The sequence below is a fragment of the Embiotoca jacksoni genome, unplaced genomic scaffold (assembly GCF_022577435.1).
Source record: "Embiotoca jacksoni isolate LCO1_2020_lvr unplaced genomic scaffold, fEmbJac1.0.p SCAF_4, whole genome shotgun sequence".
In the NCBI taxonomy this organism is placed as follows: Eukaryota; Metazoa; Chordata; class Actinopteri; family Embiotocidae; genus Embiotoca; species Embiotoca jacksoni.
In genome coordinates, this window is record NW_027185392.1 from 5,727,227 (window position 1) to 5,746,887 (window position 19,661).

The following is a 19,661-nucleotide window of genomic DNA, read 5'->3' on the forward strand; positions in this document are numbered from 1 at the left end:
AAAACACTTGCTGAGCATTTAAAGCATTTCATGGAGTGTCTTCCTTTTTAAAGAAGGTAGTGGACATACCCTGATCATGAGGACAGCTTTCCTGATGTCACGGACGCCATCGTACACCAAACGGGATGCATCGATGAACTCGTTCTCCTCGAAGGCCTGTGGGGGGTTCGTGCTCAGTGCCTCGATAGCTACCTCCACTTGCTCGGCAAAACGGGGCATGACTGCAGACAAAAACAGGATGAGGAGGTTAAGATGGAGAACAGAAGGAAAATAGGAGACACTGGTTTTTGAAACTTGTTAGTTATCTGATTATTTCTATAATAAAAGAAAACGTATCAATTATAAAAGGAAAAATGTGATGGTGAAAGCACAAATATTAGTGTTTCACTTCTCTAATCGAGGACATGATTAGTATTTTTTTCCCCCCCAACCAACACGGTCTCTGTCAGTCTCTGCTCACTTGTGGACAGGAAACGGCGAGTTGTCACCGCAAACCTCTGTGTAAACGACAATATGCCGTTCACACATCGCACACCAATTAGCTATTTCACCTTGGCTGGACTAGCAGGAAGATTGGCCTGTCTGTCACAGATCTGTGTGTACGCTGCCCTGTGGAAGTGTATGTATGCGTGTGTGTGTGTGTGTGTGTGTGTGTGTGTGTGTGTGTGTGTGTGTGTGTGTGTGTGTGTGTGTGTGTGTGTGTGTGTGTGCAGGTGTGTGCAATTTGGGAGTTAGTTGATAGCTGTGTGTGCTTCAGTGTTGCAATACAAGGACACTAACTTGCAAGCTCAGCCTGTCAAATCACTATGCTGAAGAAAAAGAAAAGAAATCATCAAAGTCTTTTGAGCCAAACAAAAGCAGAGTGACAAAAGAAAAGTCTCTATTGACCAAAAAAAAAATGGTTGGTTTTGTTGTCAGTATCAATTGGCTGGACCTGATGGGGGAGCTTTATGCTCTTTATGTGTTCAAATGAATTGTGCTGAATGTGAATAGACATTGTTTAATATTCAAGAATACAGACTGAACGTTTCAATATTTAGCAGGCTACCTTTCCACGTAATCTCCTGTTGTGTCACAATAATTGAATGCACAGTATACTAATGTATTTTTTTTTTTATATGGACTTTGGGCCAAAGCAAATTATCATAACAAAAGCTGTGGTTTACCTAGATAGACAGTCGCCAGGAAGAAAAAGGTCTTTATATACTGTACAGTTATCAGCCCATAACCCCACTATTTCATTTATTTCTGCTTCAGGTACAGGTTCAGGTTCTTTGAATCCACAATAAATACACATATTTGGGAAAGATTTTAGATGGAGAAAGACAGGGAGATATTGAGAAACTGACTGTTGTCTCAGCTGCTTTGGAAATAATAAGCAACAAATATGTATCAATAAAGAGAGGATTTTTGATGAGCAGATATTCAGACCGATTCAAGTCAAGTGCCAAGTGACAGGTCTAATGAGAACAGGCAGATAAGAAAAAAAAAAAAAAAAAATGGTGACAAGACAGGGGTGATCCTCCACCAGAAAACCAACTCTAAGATTTGATTAACATTCTCAACAGTTTCCTCCTCTCTTACATGTAGATTGAACTAAATCAATTAAACAGCTTGCACTAAAGGTATATCTGCAGTGTGCTTATTTGTCTGATACAAAACACAAGCTATATTTCACCAAACATAAAAGGCACTACAAAAAGTCTCTCCTTTTTTCTTTTCATTTTTAATTCAGTTTAATCCACTTACTGGAGAAGCGTAAAATAGGCTTGTGGGAATTGCTGGGAAGGCGTTTTAAATAGAAATATTTAAATGTTCTCCGAGCTCTTAATGAGCAAAGTTGCTGATGGTAAGGAGCAATTTCACTCATTCCAGTTGAAAAATGATGAAGGGAATTAAATGTGACCATGTAGGAGTGGATTTTTTCACCCTCGCGGCTTAAGCGTAGTTTAAGTGAGAAGTTATGGAAGTACAATGAATGCTTAAAAACCTCAAAGCAGAGATGGTGTGCCCCTGTGACGTGTTTAACAAGATATAAACAGCATAACCTGCACAGTTTCTGATGTGTAAATCTCAGTTTCCCATTAAGACACCTAAATTTAACCATTATAAGAAGTAAAGTCGAATAGACTTTCTCTGTAGATACATTCTATACTTGTTAACGGGATTCCTAGCATCTTAGGTAGGTAGGTAGGTAGGTAGGTAGGTATTTACTTTATTAATCCCCGAGGGGAATTTTTTTTTTTTTTAGGTAGGTAGGTATCTTACCGGCTATGCTTGGCACTCTATTTCATTTCTGATATGATCTTTATTTATTTTATTCTTAAGAGTGCCTCGATCTGTTTTGTTACCTCTTAACCAGTCTTTGCGCTGCTGTAACATGTGAATTACCTTTCAGGGATCAATAAAGTCTTATCTTATCTTGTAGGGCCCTATTTTTGTTAGGACCGGTGCAAGCAGAGCTCTTGGCAGTTCGGTATTTCCCTGACCTTGAAATTGTGTAATGTTTTTCGGTGCTGTGTGCACAGATGGGAGAAAAGGCCCAAATAGGTGGGATTTCCATTCAAATGAAGCAACGCAAAATTACTTTTGTTGGAAAATATGCAAATGAAAATCTCTGAACCAAATCTGTCTCTGGCGCAACATCAATCTGCTGTCATTTTCGTGATGCTATCAACAATCGAAAGTAAAACACCAGTGGCAAATGCGACAGGATAATGCTTGACATATAAACAAACCATTTTAATTAACAACTCCCCAGCCAGTAGATGTGCTTAAATCGGCATAAAAAATGATTGCCCTTGAAGAAGGAACATCGGTGAAGCACAGTGATCTATCACTTAGTATAAGTGATTCTTACAGCACTTGTTGTCCACAGCTTCTTCATTCTGTGTGAAAAGCTTCTCCCCCATTTAATTAAGGACACATTTGTTGATAAATCTCCACCGTCTGATTTGAAGAGTATTGCGCGAGAGTGAAGTAGCGTAATGCACGACCATCCACTGTGTTTACCCTTATTGAACCCCATTTAACACGAGAGGCATCATTTGTAACATTTTAAGCTGTGCTGTAAACATCTATAAAGTGAGATACAATAGAAATACCACCGGAAGAGTGATGCATTGATTCGGTCATATAAACAGCTTCATCAACTCGTCACTTTATTATTTATTTTTGATCATGCTTGTTTACGTTTAATAGAAGCCAACACCACCTTCCTCTGGCTGCAGATTAGATGTGTTCAGGTTATGGCGCGCCGCCTCACAATAATACAATAATATAATTTCCTGAAGAAGCCTCTTTCCATTTGTCGAGCTGTTGTCGTCATGCCTCACTGTAACTGGCACAGCTATTTCAAAGCAATGAGACCAGTGATGTGACTCACACAGAAGAATAGGAGTGATGGCACAGTTTGTTTTCTGGCAGTGCGATGATGTCGCCTAATGCGCAGACACTCGGGCGTCTTTCCATCGATCTTTGTCCTTAACTCACCTTTTTAAAAATCACAAAGTTAATGTAGAATCAACATAAAAGAGGTATTAATACTGTTGTTTAATTGCATCTTTTCAACTTTGAACCATCAAAAAAAAGTTTGCTTAAACATAGTGTCACTCTTCTGTTTGACTCGCAGTCAATGCAAACGATTACAGTTTCCATTCTTTGTCAGTAAAGTGCGCTGTGATGCTCAAGTCGTTGTCATTGCTCACAGAAGCCCAACAGTCCTGTGTGAGCAACATCTTTTGCTTGCTCAAACATGTTCATCCTCCGTGCCCTCTCGCCTTTTTACAATGTGTGTGTTCTTGACGTGACGGTTCCTCTGGAGGGTAGATTATAAGAATGTCCCAAAATTCAACTCCAATGATTTCTTCTATTTCTTCGTCTTCTATTATGTTTAATGAAGAAGGTCATGCGACCGTCATCCCGCGACGGAGGTCTTGAGACCAAGTACAAAGGCATTTTTTTCCAAGGCGATGAGGTTCAAATCCATGAGCTGACAGTGTTTTTTGTTTTGTTTTTATTCCTAACTTTAACCAGGTGGGTTTGCACATGGTTTTTGTTGTTGTCAAGCATGTGACACTGATACGCCTCAGCAGGCAAAGACATGACAGTGACAGGCATGTGTAGTACATGATTTGTTGTGCTGGATCAGGCTTTACGCTAGACTTTTAGTGGGTTTTTTTGATACATGCAGACATTTATTGATACTTTTCATTTTTGACTATTATTAGCAGCCAGATGAGGAGAAGTGAGGGGAAAACTTTCAGGCAAAGTAAAGCAAACATGGCTCTTTTGGGGTTTGCGTTTGCGACAGCATCCAACAGAAACTGACAAAATTCAAATTCATAACAACAGAATAATTTTTTTTGTGTTGACATTGGAGGGAAATTTGAGCAAAGGCACTACAAACTACTGCTTGCTCTCAGCAACTTAGTTTGTGGATGGTCCCCGCTGGTCACATCCTTTTGCATGGCTAATGGAGCCACAGCGTCGCCCTCTATCTTCTGCATTTCTTCTTCGGCTGTATACTCTGGGCCAAATAAACACGGCTAAATATTTGGAACAAACACTGTAAAAATGTATCCTCTTCCAAAGCATCCCCTGCGTGTCATTTTTGTGGGTGGAAAAAATGCCTACTGCAGTACAAGTGAAGAAAATAATGTTTTGCCTTGGTGCAGCATCTAGAGCGCCCCCTGGTGACTCAGACAGCTGTCAAATGACAGTGCTGGTGCTGGTCGAACAGATTTTACAGCTGCTTTCCACACTCAGAGTACTTATGAAATAGTTAATTGCTTTAATTGACTATACCAACTACACTTTTTAGACATGCACATAAAGTGGCAAAAGTTTCTTAAAAAAACATAAAAGCATTGGAGCTTCAAAGATCCTCGATCTAATCACAAATTCAGTGTACAAAATCCTCCTTTTAGTCTTGGTTAAATTGTTTCATACCTCTTCACACTGCAATGCCAGTCTCACAGTAATTTCCTCATCAGTACTCTCTCCAAACTCCCGCCTCTATTTACGCACTGATTAAGAGACTTTACCTCAGCTCCTTGCAAGCTCTCAGTTAGCCATCTGCTTCTCATTCTGCCTTAAACCTCTTTTCCCATCATAATAACAATGGACAGAGATCTTGTACACCTATAGGTCATCTAAGCCAACGATTTTAAGAATTATAAGAGCAGTGATTCACTTCCCTATTTCCTCCTTAAGTATAAATAGCTCTCTATATGGGTGGCTCCGTATCTCACCAATGTGCTACTCTGATTAAAGAAAGATACTAAAGAGTCTTGTCCTCAGAGCTATTATTTCAGTGGTAGACACTATGAAGTGTCTTTACTTCCATCCCTTGGTCTCTGCTGCACTTCTTTTTAGTGCACTTGATCCACTGATTTAAAGCCATTACATGTGGGTGGCAGTGTGAGCATGTGTGTTATTACTCACTGCAAAACCCCGGCTAAATCCTATTTACTGTGCCCCGATGTAACAGGCAGCAACACAATCCCACTTTTTTTTTAAATGGCATACAGACTTAGGCCATATATCAGTTTTTTAATCTACCCTCTCCAGGCCCAACATTAATGATCAACTTTAAAATTTGTCCCTCTTTTTGAGGAGAAGATTAGTTTAAACACAGTGGGCAGAAAAGTGTATCAGGGAAGAAGAGGGGAGAGGGGGAAAGAGAGAGAAGCCATAACCACTTTCCCATTAGGCTATTGATTTTCCTCCCTCTCAAGGACACGCTTCAATCCCGGGACCATGTGTGGACTGCCTGTCAGGAATCTATGGCTAAGCTTTACAGAGAAGAGTTGTGTGCCTTGGCGGCCTGTATTTGGCTCAGCCATAAATCTGACCACACTCGATATGAGAGAGAGGAATGGGCAAATTGCGACGGGGTCAAAGGGCAGGTAGTTGTGATGAGCGCCGTGCTGGTGTGGCAGCTGTCAAGAAAAAAAGACGAGTGGTTATGATTGGCACGAGGGACCGTTGGCATAAACACAGGGGGAATTGAATAAAAACACAAACAGCCAACTCAAAGACACACACACACACACACACACACACACACACACACACACACACACACACACACACACACACACGCACACACACACACACGCACACACACACACACACGCACACACACACACACACACACACACACACACACACATTCTCAGGCAAATGTTTTACACATGCTCACCACTGAGAAAGAGAAAAAAGGGGACTACATCAATGAGTTCCACTAAAATCCTCGCTCAAATCGCTTAGTGAAATCCTTGGTGACAGCTATTGATTTTTTGGTAGAGTCTAGTTAATTGGACTCAGTACCCTCTAAAAAGTGTGTGTTCCTATATCTCCTTTTCCTTTGTTCAGCTACACTTAATCATCTTTCCCCGAGCTATAGATTTCTCCTTGCCTGTGTTCAAATCCATACGCATCAGGTCTGTGAGGACTGAGGGAAGAGAGAGGCAAAAGTTCACTAGGATCAATAAGTGCTTTATGGTTCAGATCAGATGTGCATGGTAGCCCTTAAAAACTCCAACTACCACTACCGGGGAAACAGGAAGGGGAAACACAACAGCTCTTCATCAAAGAGAAATATAGAGCCAATGAAAGAGCGGTGTAACAAGGTTGCAGGTCCCCCCCCACGCCTTAATATCTCAATTAGCACCCGCAATCGAGAGGAGGCCTCGTTAAAATTTAAGAGAGAAGGCCTCCCCAAGGCCATGCAACCTGTGTGACTGGTCTATTTGTTGCATCGCTATAGACTACATCATCATGACCCGGACTTTAAGGTGAAGTCAGACAGGACACCAGGCACTTTAAAATCGTCTCCTTGTGGGTGTACCCATCCTCTTGTCTACTTAATGTGAGGTGTCCTGCTTTAAGTAGGCAACCGGCTCACTGCTGCTGTGTATCTGTGAAGATGCTGCTGTGCTTGAATTTACAAGTTCCATCGGATTTTTATTTGAAGAAGTAAAACTGCAGTTTACTTTTAAAAAGCCTCACACTTTAACTTAAAACATCTAACAAACCTGGCTGTAAAAGAGCAGTGTAGTAGTAGCAGCAATTTGGACTGGTCAATGTTGAGATGTCGATATTGACACCGACAGGTAAAGAATATCAATGCTTCTGGAGTTTTAACTCTTCCACCGCCTACAGGCATGTTATTTTTTCTCACTGTATGTGATGTTTTCTTCCTTAGCATTGTGGATTTCGAGGTTTTACATTTAAAACTTCTATCGCTTGCTACCGTACATATTGAACAGCAATTATAAATTCAACAACATGGTAAACCTACTTCCTCCTGTCCTTACATCCTTATTAAATTACTTCATGAAACTTCAGTTCTGTTTTTAGTTGAAATATTCAGCACTAAAAACAGAACTGAGCCCACGCTAGTAATTTTCTAATATTGCTTCTTTTTGTGTTTGCATCCCACCACCGCTGTTGTTGTTCTTTGGACATCTAAAGTCCATCACTGACTCTAAGAACAGCGTGAACTCATTCCCCTTTCAAGTAGGCAAACTGTTCCAAACATTTACTGGCTGAAAATGTTAAATATATAAACATCTGCCAGAACACTAGAAAAGTGGAGACTGTGTAACACACTAAATCTGAGCAATTACTTTGCTGTAGGTGGCGCACATCAGCAGGTCTACATACAAAGGTCAAAACAGTTGGTGCTAGAGAGGATCCCCCAGAGGGACGCATGTCCTAAACTGTACACTGGTTGTAAAAGACTACACTAGTGTGGCTGTAAATCAACTGGTCCCGCACCCTAACATAAATCCTAACCCTAACTTTAACCCTCCTGCAAACATAACAACCAATCACAGGCAGAGCTTCGTTCCCAGCCTGATCCAATTCAGCACTAGCCAGGTCAATAGTGTAGCAACTTTTCCAGTCAACAAGGTAGGAGAAGTTACATGTTGCAATTGCAAGTATATGTACCCATTTTTGACTGTGCCTAGTTTCAGTTTTTTTGCATAGCGAGTTATTTTTTATTGTCTCAGGAAAAATATCATCCTACTATGATATGATATCAATGAAATACTCAGTTACAGATAAGACCAATATATTGTAGCATATGTTTCTTAGTACAATTTGATTTAATGTTGATCAATGCAAGTAGTTACTGTCAAACCTTGTGTACGTTTTACAAGTACCAGTATTGATTGTAAATTCAGCACAGTATCTTCTTGTGCGAGTGGTTGAACTAATCAATTCAGATGGCCAGAGGCGATGTTTGAACTTTACCAATCAATTATATCATTGTAGAGTTTTGCATGTAAAACATCATCCTATTTTGAAATCTGACTGAATTTCTGAAATGTTGTGGAGTAAAAATAAAGACACAATGAAGCTATATTAAAATTGTATTCAGGTAAATGTTGATTTCTGCCTTAGTGTAGGGTTGGCCACTGTATCCAGTTCCAGTTACTTTCAGGTAATAGGTTTTTAATGTTTACATTATGATGTAAACTTAAACAAATAAAAATAAATAAACGGTAAAGGAAAATCAGTGGGCAATCAATATGATGTTGCAACATCAACAGTTCTTCATTTGTTGTTCTCAGTAATGCTGACATAATGCTTCTGGGTCCTGCTGACTCTTGAAACAAGCTCCATGCTCCACGGAGGATTAATAGAACAGCAGCACAATTATATAGTCTCAGCGTGTGACAAAGTTATGGTCACATGAAATTGACCTTAAGTGTCCATGAGATATCGCCACTGTACCTCATCAATTAATTACCCCAATCAATTAAACCGAATTATGCAATAACAGAACAGAATGTGCTTAAGATACCATATAACCAGTACTGTAAGTAGTCCATTATGGTAGAGTTGAGCGCCAGCACAGGGGCTCAGACAGATGGCTGTGTGAACACATGTGACTCACCTAATGTTGTTTGAGACTTATCAGCTAGCAGGGAGGGGAGCTGATTGTGTCTCTCAATTATCCTGGCAGATGAAAGCAATGAGCGAAACAATAGATATACCGCCTCGCTAAATGGGCTCTAATGGGAGAGATAGAAACCGGGGGAGGGAAGGATGGGCAAGAGTGGAGAAAAAAAATGGAACACGGGGGGGTGGCTAGTGTAAAATAAGGACTGTGGTCTGATTTTACCCCTGTGGATGGGTAATTGCTAAATGACTCTTTTCCTTTTATCCTATGTTTTTTTCTTTACACCTTTCATGGTGGGCCATTTTTAAGGACGTTAGGGTGCACTTTCAAGGGATTTAATAAGCTATTTCTCAGAACAAGCCATGTTTTTGTCAGAAAAATAAAAAGACTTGCTTTTTTGTTTGGATTTGGACTTTTTCTAAACAAAATACACAATAATATACCTAACACAAGCTTGCATTAATGCACAGAGACACTGAATAGTTTGCTTTTCAATCTTTTAATGACCTATGTGTTGGCGGGGTGCTATTGTAAAAAAAATTACCTGCCCTGGAAATAAAATAACCAACAAATCTTTTCTACTGAGCAGTGTCTGAGTTCATACTAGGTCTTCACTGATTCTTCTTTGAGTGATGCACAACCAGGAACAACCACAGGCTTTCTTCGGTCTTGTAGCTTGCTAGTGGCGCGATGGAATGACCGATCCGTGTTTTCTTACACATACAAGTGGATCAGAAAGTTCCGGGACTGCTTTTATTGCACGCAAACGATGCACAGCACCGTGACTTGCACGGCGCACAGATAACCTGTAACCTTCGTGAGTAAGTTTCATTGCTTGATCCACATCAGCACCTGAGTTGCACGTGGTTTTGTGAGCACTGACAGACACATTCACGCACCAAAGGCAGCAAAGCTGCCATGCAAGGTGCTCGCCTGCCAGTGTCTTGCCCAAGGACACTTTGACATGTGGACAGTAGGACCCGGGAATGTAACTGACAACCTTATATGTACGGGAACTGAGTTTCTGTTATAATAAACTTTCACAGTATTTATTTATCACCTAGTCCACATTGTATAAATCTGAGTTTATACAATGGGGGACCTTTGACTTGGCTGCTGATGTACATGCTCACTGTCACAAGCTTCCTGTAAATAGCAAACTATTAACTGGAAGCAGAATAGGTGTTACTGCTTGGCGACTTTGGGGCTCGCCACATCTGTTCATCAACCAGAGTCAGGCAGTAGACTAAGTGCTTGTTAGACTGCAGGACTGGCAGCCTGTTGTTGCCCTCTTCTTGCTACTGTCAACATACATATGTACTCAGAGTTTATAAAACTGCAGTAAAAATAATACACAAGTATAATCAACACAATTATAATTGTCAGTGATTTCATTTCATGAGGCTACCTATTTGATATGGCCCACAAATAAATATTCTAAAAGGATAATGAAACAGAAATAGCTTTTCCTCCACTGGATAAAGGCCCATCCTATTAGCATGCCCGGCACTCCTGTGGCCTACTGTGGCTTCTCAAACACAAGCTACATACCGTATGTTCAGAGGTTGGATCCAGTATATGCTGAGCCAATATAATACTCAAACATTCCAAACATCCCCCTAAACACAGCTGTAAAAGTTTACTTTCTACTCCTTGCTGCATCCTTACACACCATATTCTGTGAAAAGTGCTCAGTCTGTCAATTTAATGGGGAACCAATCTTGGGGAACTTGAGGTGGGACCTGAGAAATGTGTTCATCCTGCGTCTGGCCTGCCACAGAGATAAACTCTGGTCTCCCAGAATATGCCCGAACACTGCGCAGCGGCGGAAACAAAATAATAGATGAAAAATGGATGAGAGGCGAGAGTGGCAGAGGAGTGAACAGGTGGTGTCCGAGGTTTGTGTTGGAGCCAAGACACTAATCAAAACTGTGGGACACTGGGCATTCAGGTGTATCTGCAAGTCACTGACCAGACTGGGGAGCGAATGTAAGAGTGTGTGTGTGTGTGTGTGTGTGTGTGTGTGTGTGTGTGTGTGTGTGTGTGTGTGTGTGTGTGTGTGTTGGACTACTCCTCATGAAAGTAGCTTCACTTGCCAAAAGGCTTGAAGCAAAATGTTTGATGCAGGGACAGTCCACGGGTGAAGGATACTGTATTAATCCTCACAATACACATTATGCATGATAATATTGTAATGCATTATACTGGGGGGCCCCTTGGGCTATATGTGTACAGTGCACTCACCAGTCTCAGACAGGAGCTTGATGGACTCCAGCACACGCTCAGTGTAGACCCCGGGTTCGTAGTTTTCCATCTCGGCGTTAATGATGTGGACCACACGAGCGGCTCGGCCCCGGATAGCCCCAGCAGTCCGGTCAAGAGTGTCCACGTCTCCCTCTTGCAAGGCAATTACGCATTTGTTGACGTCCTCAAGGATGTGGTTCTCTTGGGAGAGAGAAAAGAATGACATTGAATATAAATGGAAGGTGCCATGGCTTTCTCTTGTTGGGAGAAATAATTACAGTATGTTTTTGATGTGCTGATGGTTGCGAGAATTGTTTAAGTTTTCTCAATGTGAATAAGATGCTCTTGCCATGCACTCGCCATGAAAAGAGCTGTATGTATTTTTTCGTCATACAAATAAATGATAAGTGAATAAATGTGACATGTTGTTAGGAATGAAAAAAACAACAACAGATAAAACATACCACAGTTCAAGCTAAATAAAAAGTACTTCATAGTTCATGGACAGAACAAACACATGATTTCAGTTTGTCAGAATTCTCTAACATAATAAGAATAATATTTACTGCCAGGACATAGAAACCAATGTTTAGTGTTCTTTAACTGGCCTGTCGAAGCTGCAGTTTATCAACAATCAAACATGTGAACATTATAATATCAGCTGCCTTCTGGCATTCATTGCTGCCTTGATCATTGATCTCTGCTGTGTGCAGTGTTATAACTTAATCATGGTAGTGTTGCATGCATTATTTATTTGATGGGTGTGCATGGTACTTGTTTGGGTATTAGTCTGACTGTGATATTGATGGAAAATAGTGATTTTCTAATAATTTTTGTCGTTTTTCAAACTTTCCAGGAACAATAGATGAAAATTAGCTTGAAGGCTTCACTCCAACTGATTCACAGTCATTTTTCTGTTTATTAATGAACTGTTCCTGACAAAAAAAGGAATAATGTTCTCTGATTGTTTTGCTTCCCAACCTCACTGTTGAATTGCTGTGTTTTTCTCTGCTTTTCTTTACTAATTTATGTATTTATTTTTTGCCATTGTTGTGATTTCTTATTTGTTCTTATCCAAATTGTGATATAGATTTTCACACCATGCTGCCACAGATAAATATTTCCATGTTACAAGCTTCCCCTCACAAAACTTTGCTCTTTTTAGGAACACATTGATAAAAAAATATTGAAGAGTCTGTGGGGCCTCATACCTGACACGGAAAGGAAATCATCCACGGAGGTGATATCATCTACAGCCTCGGTCAGGATACGCACTTGCTTCTCCCACTGATCCTTGAAAACGTCCATGTTGTCCTGGGCCACTTTGCTTTGGGGGCGGGCTGCCAGGGTGAGTGCAGCGTTGATGACCTGGCATGGAGGAAGGGTTAATGCGTTGTTAACATGTACCATATGTGTGCATCTGTGCGTGTATCTGTGTATGTATGGGGGGGAAAAAAAGGTTTTCTGCAGTAATAAGCTCATTCTGTGAGCCCTATTTGAAGCAGAAACCATTTGAATTACGTTTTCAATACCAGGTGTGTCGATAACAACACTGTATACACAGTATGTTGAAAGATAACGCTGGCGTTGGTCTATATTTTTCTTATCGTCAACCAAGCCATGAAAAGACCAAATCCAATCATGAGCCTGCATTAGTCAATCTGTGGCTCTCAGATCCAAGCCAATTCTTTCCTAATGAAGACACAACTCTTTTAAAAAGAGGTCATATATACAGTCTATAGTTTAGCTTAAAAAAGACCATATCATTTTTTCAGTAACATGGTTTTAAGCAAATGTTTCTTATAAAGGTATTTGTTCTCAGCTGTACATTGATGCATATTTGATGTTACTGAGTATTTATAATAATGATTGTGAGACTGATCCAAGTGCCCATTTTCTTCCTAATGAAGGATCATAACCCCAAGTGTAACTGTGCTGCTGCATATGTTTAAATAGCTTATAGACAGAAACAGAAGTTCATTGTACAGAGAAATAAAACACGTATATCAAACTCTGACCACATAGTTGTTAATATATCAGTTGATTGTTGGATTTTGTCTTTATTAGCTGACAGTAAGTGTCATGGTCACAACTTTTCATTTCTTATTTTGATTGGTTGTCAGGCCTCGAGTGTGCAGATGCCAGGAGGAGAGGAGAATACGACATGACATTTACAGCATGACAGTCGTGTGCTGCAGATGAATGCAAAGTGAAACTTTTTTTTAAGTATTTGATTAATGAAAACCCTCATCTCATTTCAGTGCTACCTAATTCAGTGTTACCTGCTTTAAAATATACTTTTTTTTACAGCTCAAACAAGGTTATCTTTTCAAAAAACGGCCAAAAGCCTGGTCTGTGTAAGTAAGAACATTTAGGTGCCAAAAAGAAAAGAGCAACACTTCACAAGAATAAAGAGTAATGAAAATGAAATAGCTCTTTCAAACATGTCCAAGTTGTGTCTCTACGTTTTGGTGTTGCTTGTGTTTTTTGTGTGTTTTTTGTGGGATTAGCAACATCCTGCTGAGACTCTTCACATTAACAGACTTGTACTTAAGAACAGGCAGCATTAATCATATCACTATGACAGCTGGCATGTGTACTTCAACCACAAGTTCAAGGATTTTTTTTTTTCCTGCTTCTTCCTTTTCACTTTGTGCTCTTTAAGATTTAGTTTGAGTTAAAATAATGGAATAGGGTAAGAGATCTGGACATGGCAGTCGCTGGGTGTGTGTGTGTGTGTGTTTGCATGTGTAAAAATAAGAGACTTAGGTTAACTCTACTCAGAACAGATGGAAATATCTCTCTTTGTTCCTCCTCTTCCTCTTTGTTTCTGCCTCCCCAGTCACAAAGGCTGTGTCTATTATGCTTTTTTAATCTGTCTGTGCTGAGCATTGCCAAGAGGTATCAGGAGACCATTCCTCCCTAAGTTTTTTAAGTTAGTAGGTCTCAGCAGGAGCCTGCATATTAGATCCTAAATATTCAATTCAGCCTCCGTTCTCCGTCTCTGTTCTTCTCTACGATGTTTGGTCCTGTGTGAATAAGACCTACCGCTAACCTTGGAAACAATGGATCGATTTTAACATTCTCCTTTGGTTGCATTCTGAGATAGAGTACTACAATGTCCTCCTACACATTTTTCATTGCTATTCCTCCCTTTCTGCCAACTGTGATTCTTTCTCTGCCATTTCTAGATATTCCACTACCTAAAACAAACCTCAAAAGATGTTCCTTAGAGTTCAATTTAGAAGAGCTCACAAATAACTAAATATGTTGACAACTGCTATTGTAAAAGGTGCTTTATAATGGGATGAAAGTGTGTTTTTGAAGTTCTCACCTGTGGACATAGGCTGTCAATTTGGGTGGCAGCCATTCGTACCAACTTCACCCCTTCTTCATTGTTGGAGATGGAGCAAGCCAGGTTGGCCACCTAAATAGAGATAGCAAAAAAAAAGAGGCACAATTGTTATAACCTGAATCTGAAGGTCAAGAGCACTAAAATGTTTTCCCCTCTCCCAAGTGAGTATCTTCAAAATATTACAGGCCACAATTGCGAGTATGAAACTTCCTGTTTGTGTTACTATTCCCTCTACAGTTCAGCAAGGCAACACTACCACAAAGAGGGACTTATGTACTAAAAAGACTGCAACTCTTATATCTAAGCAAGTGGTTTTGTGTAACTGTGACTCATGGCAGGTTCACAAGGTTAGAATGCAACTTTGCACAGAATGAGGACAGAGGATTTTGTCTCTCCTCTCCTCTATTATAATTTTACTGGCTGTTTTTCATAGGGACTGTCTTCCTGGATCTTTTCACAGCCAGTATGATGGAAGTAACAATTACAGGGGGAAAAAACAAAATATTTCCCTTTTGGGCATGTGAGTGGTGTTATTAACCTATCCTTTCATGTGTTTAACTCTGTGATTTCTCTATTTATGAAGGGGAATTTTTCTTAATAAATTATTGTTGGCAGGAAAACAATCTACCAGAGGTTGGGGCCCGCTCAATTGTTTGGCCCCTCATGCTCACAAACGTGTGTTAACTGCATGAGTTACCCAGTCTTAGATCACATGACAGTGGGGGCATTTTAATTTTTCTGTGCCGGACAGATGGTGCAACAAAGTCTGTAAATGGGCGGCACATGAGATACTCCAGATGTTTCGTTTGTCCCGAAAGTTTGTGTGTGGGGATATGTTTTTTTTTTCTTTTCTACAGGCACATTGCAGACTTCTAAATTACAACAGTAAAATTACTACAAAGGGCGTGCGGGTAAAGAATGCTTGTGAGGTAGGTGAGTGACACGACAAGGTTAAAATATAGCATTCAGTTGCGGCAAGATAACTGAATTCATTCAGATCATAACTGGCCAGGTTCACATGATATGTAGACAGAGAGCTGAACTCATTAGTTTGGCATTTTCCAGCATGGCTGTGATGCATGACCAGCATGCCTAAATCATTATGGGGCTTGGTGGTGCAGAGAGGTGCTTTATTGTATAATTAAGATGCCAGATGGTTTTTATGTATGAAACAAGCCTTGGTTTGATTTATGTCTGTCTTTTTTTTTTTTTTTTTTTATCAAGATACAGCTTCTTCATGACATTTTTCCACGTGAGTCCTTTAACAGATACAGCAGATTAACCCAGTCAGTGTTTCAACGGTTTGTCAAGTTGGTAAAGAGGTGCAATACTGGAACTAAACTAAAAAAAATGTCTACAGTTCACTAGTTTTTAACTAATTGTACATGCTTGATCGCATTTGAACATTGCGTGATTTGTTGTTTACATGCAGTATACCATATAACTTCGTTAAATAGCTTTAAAAAGGTGGGAAAAATTAAACCACATCTCTCACTGTTTCTCTATAACGTACACACACACAGTCTGCTGTGGTTACACATGAAGTCATTACATTTCTCCACAGTATCGCTGTCTTTCAGTTAATTTTCATAACTTCAAACTCTTTATAATCCAATACCATCCCTAAACAAATCAGATTTCAGCACGAGCACAGGCTTTGAAACTGAGCTAAATGGACACATGCCTGTTGGCAGCAAAAGGTGCCAGTTTGTATTAGCACTTCTGGTGCTCACATGTCACTGTTTGAGGCAAATTGAGGTAAATCAAATTTGTGTTCGAGGACTCTTGCTTAGAGCTCTGTCTCTTTACTCATGACAGCAATGAGCACATTGATGGATTACAGTCCTTTATGTGAAGCAGGGTGTGTATGTGTTTAAATAGTGTGTGTGTGTGTGTGTGTGTGTGTGTGTGTGTGTGTGTGTGTGTGTGTGTGTGTGTGTGTGTGTGTTTGAGAGAGAGAGAAAGACAGAGTGTGATTGAGTGTCTATGTTTCACATAAATGTGAGTGGCTGTTGGTAGAGGATTTGTTTGAGAACCGTACAAAGCATAATTTAAGTTCCCTCCATTCACTTACTGTTTTACCTTATTATCAACTATACATCGAATATCCTGGAACCTGATTTTGTGACATTTCTGCAAGTTTCTCCTTACCTCCTCTGTTGGCAATGCAAATTTGAAAGTCAGCATTTATACTAAAAGAAATAGAAAAGAAAAGAATGGGTATTTCTAAACCATTACTGTTAAACATTCAGTTATAGTTTCATTTTACTACAGTGGACTAAAATTGGTGGAAGTCACTTGCTTGCTTTTCCTTTTTATCAGTAAGTAAAACTCCCCCTCCCTAAATGCACACGTTATTGTAACATGGTGAATAAACCTACTCCTATATGTAGCGGTATATTTTTGTTCTCACACAACTCGGTGTAAATTTGTAAACTAATACTGCAATTAAGCGGAAATTTTCCTTGACAAAGCGCCATCCACTGTGGCTCTGAATTAACAGACTGCCAAGAAATAGGACAAAAGTGTGGCACTTTTAATAATTACAGAGTAATTGGAGTACCTGATCAACATAAAGCAAGCCTCTCCTCTCTGCCGTTACTCACTGACATAGTTTCCTATCTGTAGTTCTGCTCAGCCCTCTGACTGCTGCAGTGAGCACATGTGAGGCAGAGGGGCAGAGGGCTTTCTGGAGGCTGGAAACATGCCCGACAGGCCCACTCCCACTCCCACTCCCTCTTAACCAACACAGAGAGCTAGGCCAGGGCCAACGCTGCAAAATCCAGCCAAAACTACTAATTGCAATTATCTAAGGAAGTGCTTTTCCTTTGAGGCTTTGTTTTTTTTTCCATTCTAAACAGGGAAGGGAAAAACCAAGACAGACGGTTTGAGACTACACCATGCAAGCCTAATGCTGATACGGTCAAAGATTGTGGAACAGAATACGCAATTCAAAGAGGCATGTGTGTGAGTGTGCGTGATTGTGTGTGTGTGTGTGTGTGTGTGTGTGTGTGTGTGTGTGTGTGTGTGTGTGTGTGTGTGTGTGTGTGTGTGTGTGTGTGTTGAGAGAGAAAGGGAGCAACAGAGAGATCCCTGCATACCGAACGCCCATTCTTCATTTTAGCCTCAAACAAAGAACTATCGATTTTGTCCTTTTGCTCTGCCCTGGATAATCACTTCAATTCTAATTTGATGAAGGTTTCCATGGCAGTTGGAGAGACAGGCATTCTCATGCACGCTATCTAAATCACCTAAATTGAGCTGAGTAACTGGAAATGCTTCTGATAGTGTCAATTTTTTTTCATTATTTGAGGCCAGGGGGTTGTTACATAGGGCCTCAAATCTATGGTCAGACAGCAGTAAAGATGGTAATACATTAAATAACATATTAGTAGTACTGACTGCATACAATGCACATAATCAGTTGATCTCCATATTAATCTCGTGAATGTTCTCTTTTTTTTCCCTACCCCCTCATAAAATGTGTAAAACTTTTTGACAAATTGCGTTTCAGATTCTTTATTTTTAGAATTTCTGATCGTTCTACAGAGAGCAGACATTTTTCTCAGTGGCTATGCCAAAGAGCAGGGAAGATGAATCAGAACACTCTCCTTGTCACCAGCAGTCCCCCTAAACCATAGTATTTCTACAACCATTTCCAGCAGCTACCGCCACTAATTCCCCTTCCAGGAAAGAAATGACCAAAAAAGCAGGTGTTAGCCGAGGTGCCGATCATAACAGCTTTGCCTGACAAAGAAGCAGGAAGCGGACTTGCAAAGGAGAAGAATGACAGTGAACGAAGCAATCAGTGGTGGTGACATTTGAAGTTACTACCAGTGATGTAAGAACCAAATAACTTTGGGCCTCATTCAGCAAACTTTCTCAAGAAGACATTTCTTCTTAAAACCCACTTAAAGATTCTGCCATTTACTAATATTTTCTTATTTGGGATTTGATCTTAAGTAAGAACAAAGTCTTCGCCAACTCAAAAGCACACATTTTAGTGGTGTCATGTTTGTGCCAAATAATTTGCATTTTCTTCAATTCTACAGCCGTACAATGGGCTAATATAATATTTATTCAACAATAATATTCTTTATAATGACTAATTTTAATAGTTTTTTCATTACTATACGAAGCATAATGGATTTGAATAGGCACTACATTAAAAGTCCAAGGACTGGACAACAGACTGTCATTATTTACGTTCTCTCACCTTTTCCTTTCTACCTCAATTTCTGTGATTCCGTGTGCACACAGCACTGGAGTCTCATGTCCTTTTATGGGCATTGGCAGGGACTTTGTCTATGCAAATGAGGATCAATGACGAATCCATCAATATAAGAACGCAGGTACGAACAAATCTGCGTATTTGGAAAATGTCATGAATATGACATAGACTTTAAGACTTTTCTTAAGAACAAATCGTCATAAGATATTAGTGAATGAGGTCCTTTGTTCTATTCATCTGATATCTGGCATTTGTGGGGGTGGTGTTCGTCAATCTACAAGGACTAAATGCAAAAACCGCAAGAATTTGTCATTGCATTTTCTGTCTCTCTACCATTTATGCACACATTTGAGCACTGACACACACACACACACACACACACACACACACACACACACACACACACACACACACACACACACACACACACAGTAAATAAATCAGTCTGTCAACATAGATGGAGCAAAACACATAGCAGGAGAATACAGTATGCAGACTGTCAAACAATCAGAGGCCTGCTATTGCAGGAGTACTTCTATTTGATTTAGTCACGAGCTGTCGGCTCCCAGTGGTGATGACTGTACATACAGCGTATGGACCAGAGGTGACAGAAACAGGTTAAGGTGCATGACACGCTGTCAAGGTTGCGTGAGGTTCAAGTCTACATGGGATATCAAGCAGCAGGAGTTGACAACCTGCTGTGACTGACTACGAACCATGCCTCTGAAAATCAATCCCTATTAAGGAGTGAGGTGAATATTGCCTCAGGAAGAATGCCCACTGGGCTTGCAACAACATCAAAAGGAATGCCAGATCTTGCGGCAAATTAAAAAAGAAAAGTGTGAAATAACAAGAACAAACGCGCTAGATTTCCATGCATGTTCCGCATGATAATGGTTGTGATGCCGGCCATA

At 40.2% G+C, this 19,661-nt stretch overlaps 1 protein-coding gene across 1 annotated transcript in view; it reads right to left on the reverse strand.

Annotated features, from left to right (window-relative positions):
• ctnna2 (catenin (cadherin-associated protein), alpha 2) overlaps positions 1-19,661 on the reverse strand; it is a 307,282-nt gene that overhangs the window by 25,300 nt on the left and 262,321 nt on the right. Inside the window, exons 10-13 of the mRNA XM_069167248.1 lie at positions 14,496-14,588; positions 12,373-12,529; positions 11,162-11,362; positions 70-221 (exon numbers count right to left, since the gene is read on the reverse strand). Of these exons, the coding sequence (XP_069023349.1) occupies positions 70-221; positions 11,162-11,362; positions 12,373-12,529; positions 14,496-14,588 (603 nt within the window). The remainder of the gene's footprint in view (positions 1-69; positions 222-11,161; positions 11,363-12,372; positions 12,530-14,495; positions 14,589-19,661) is intronic.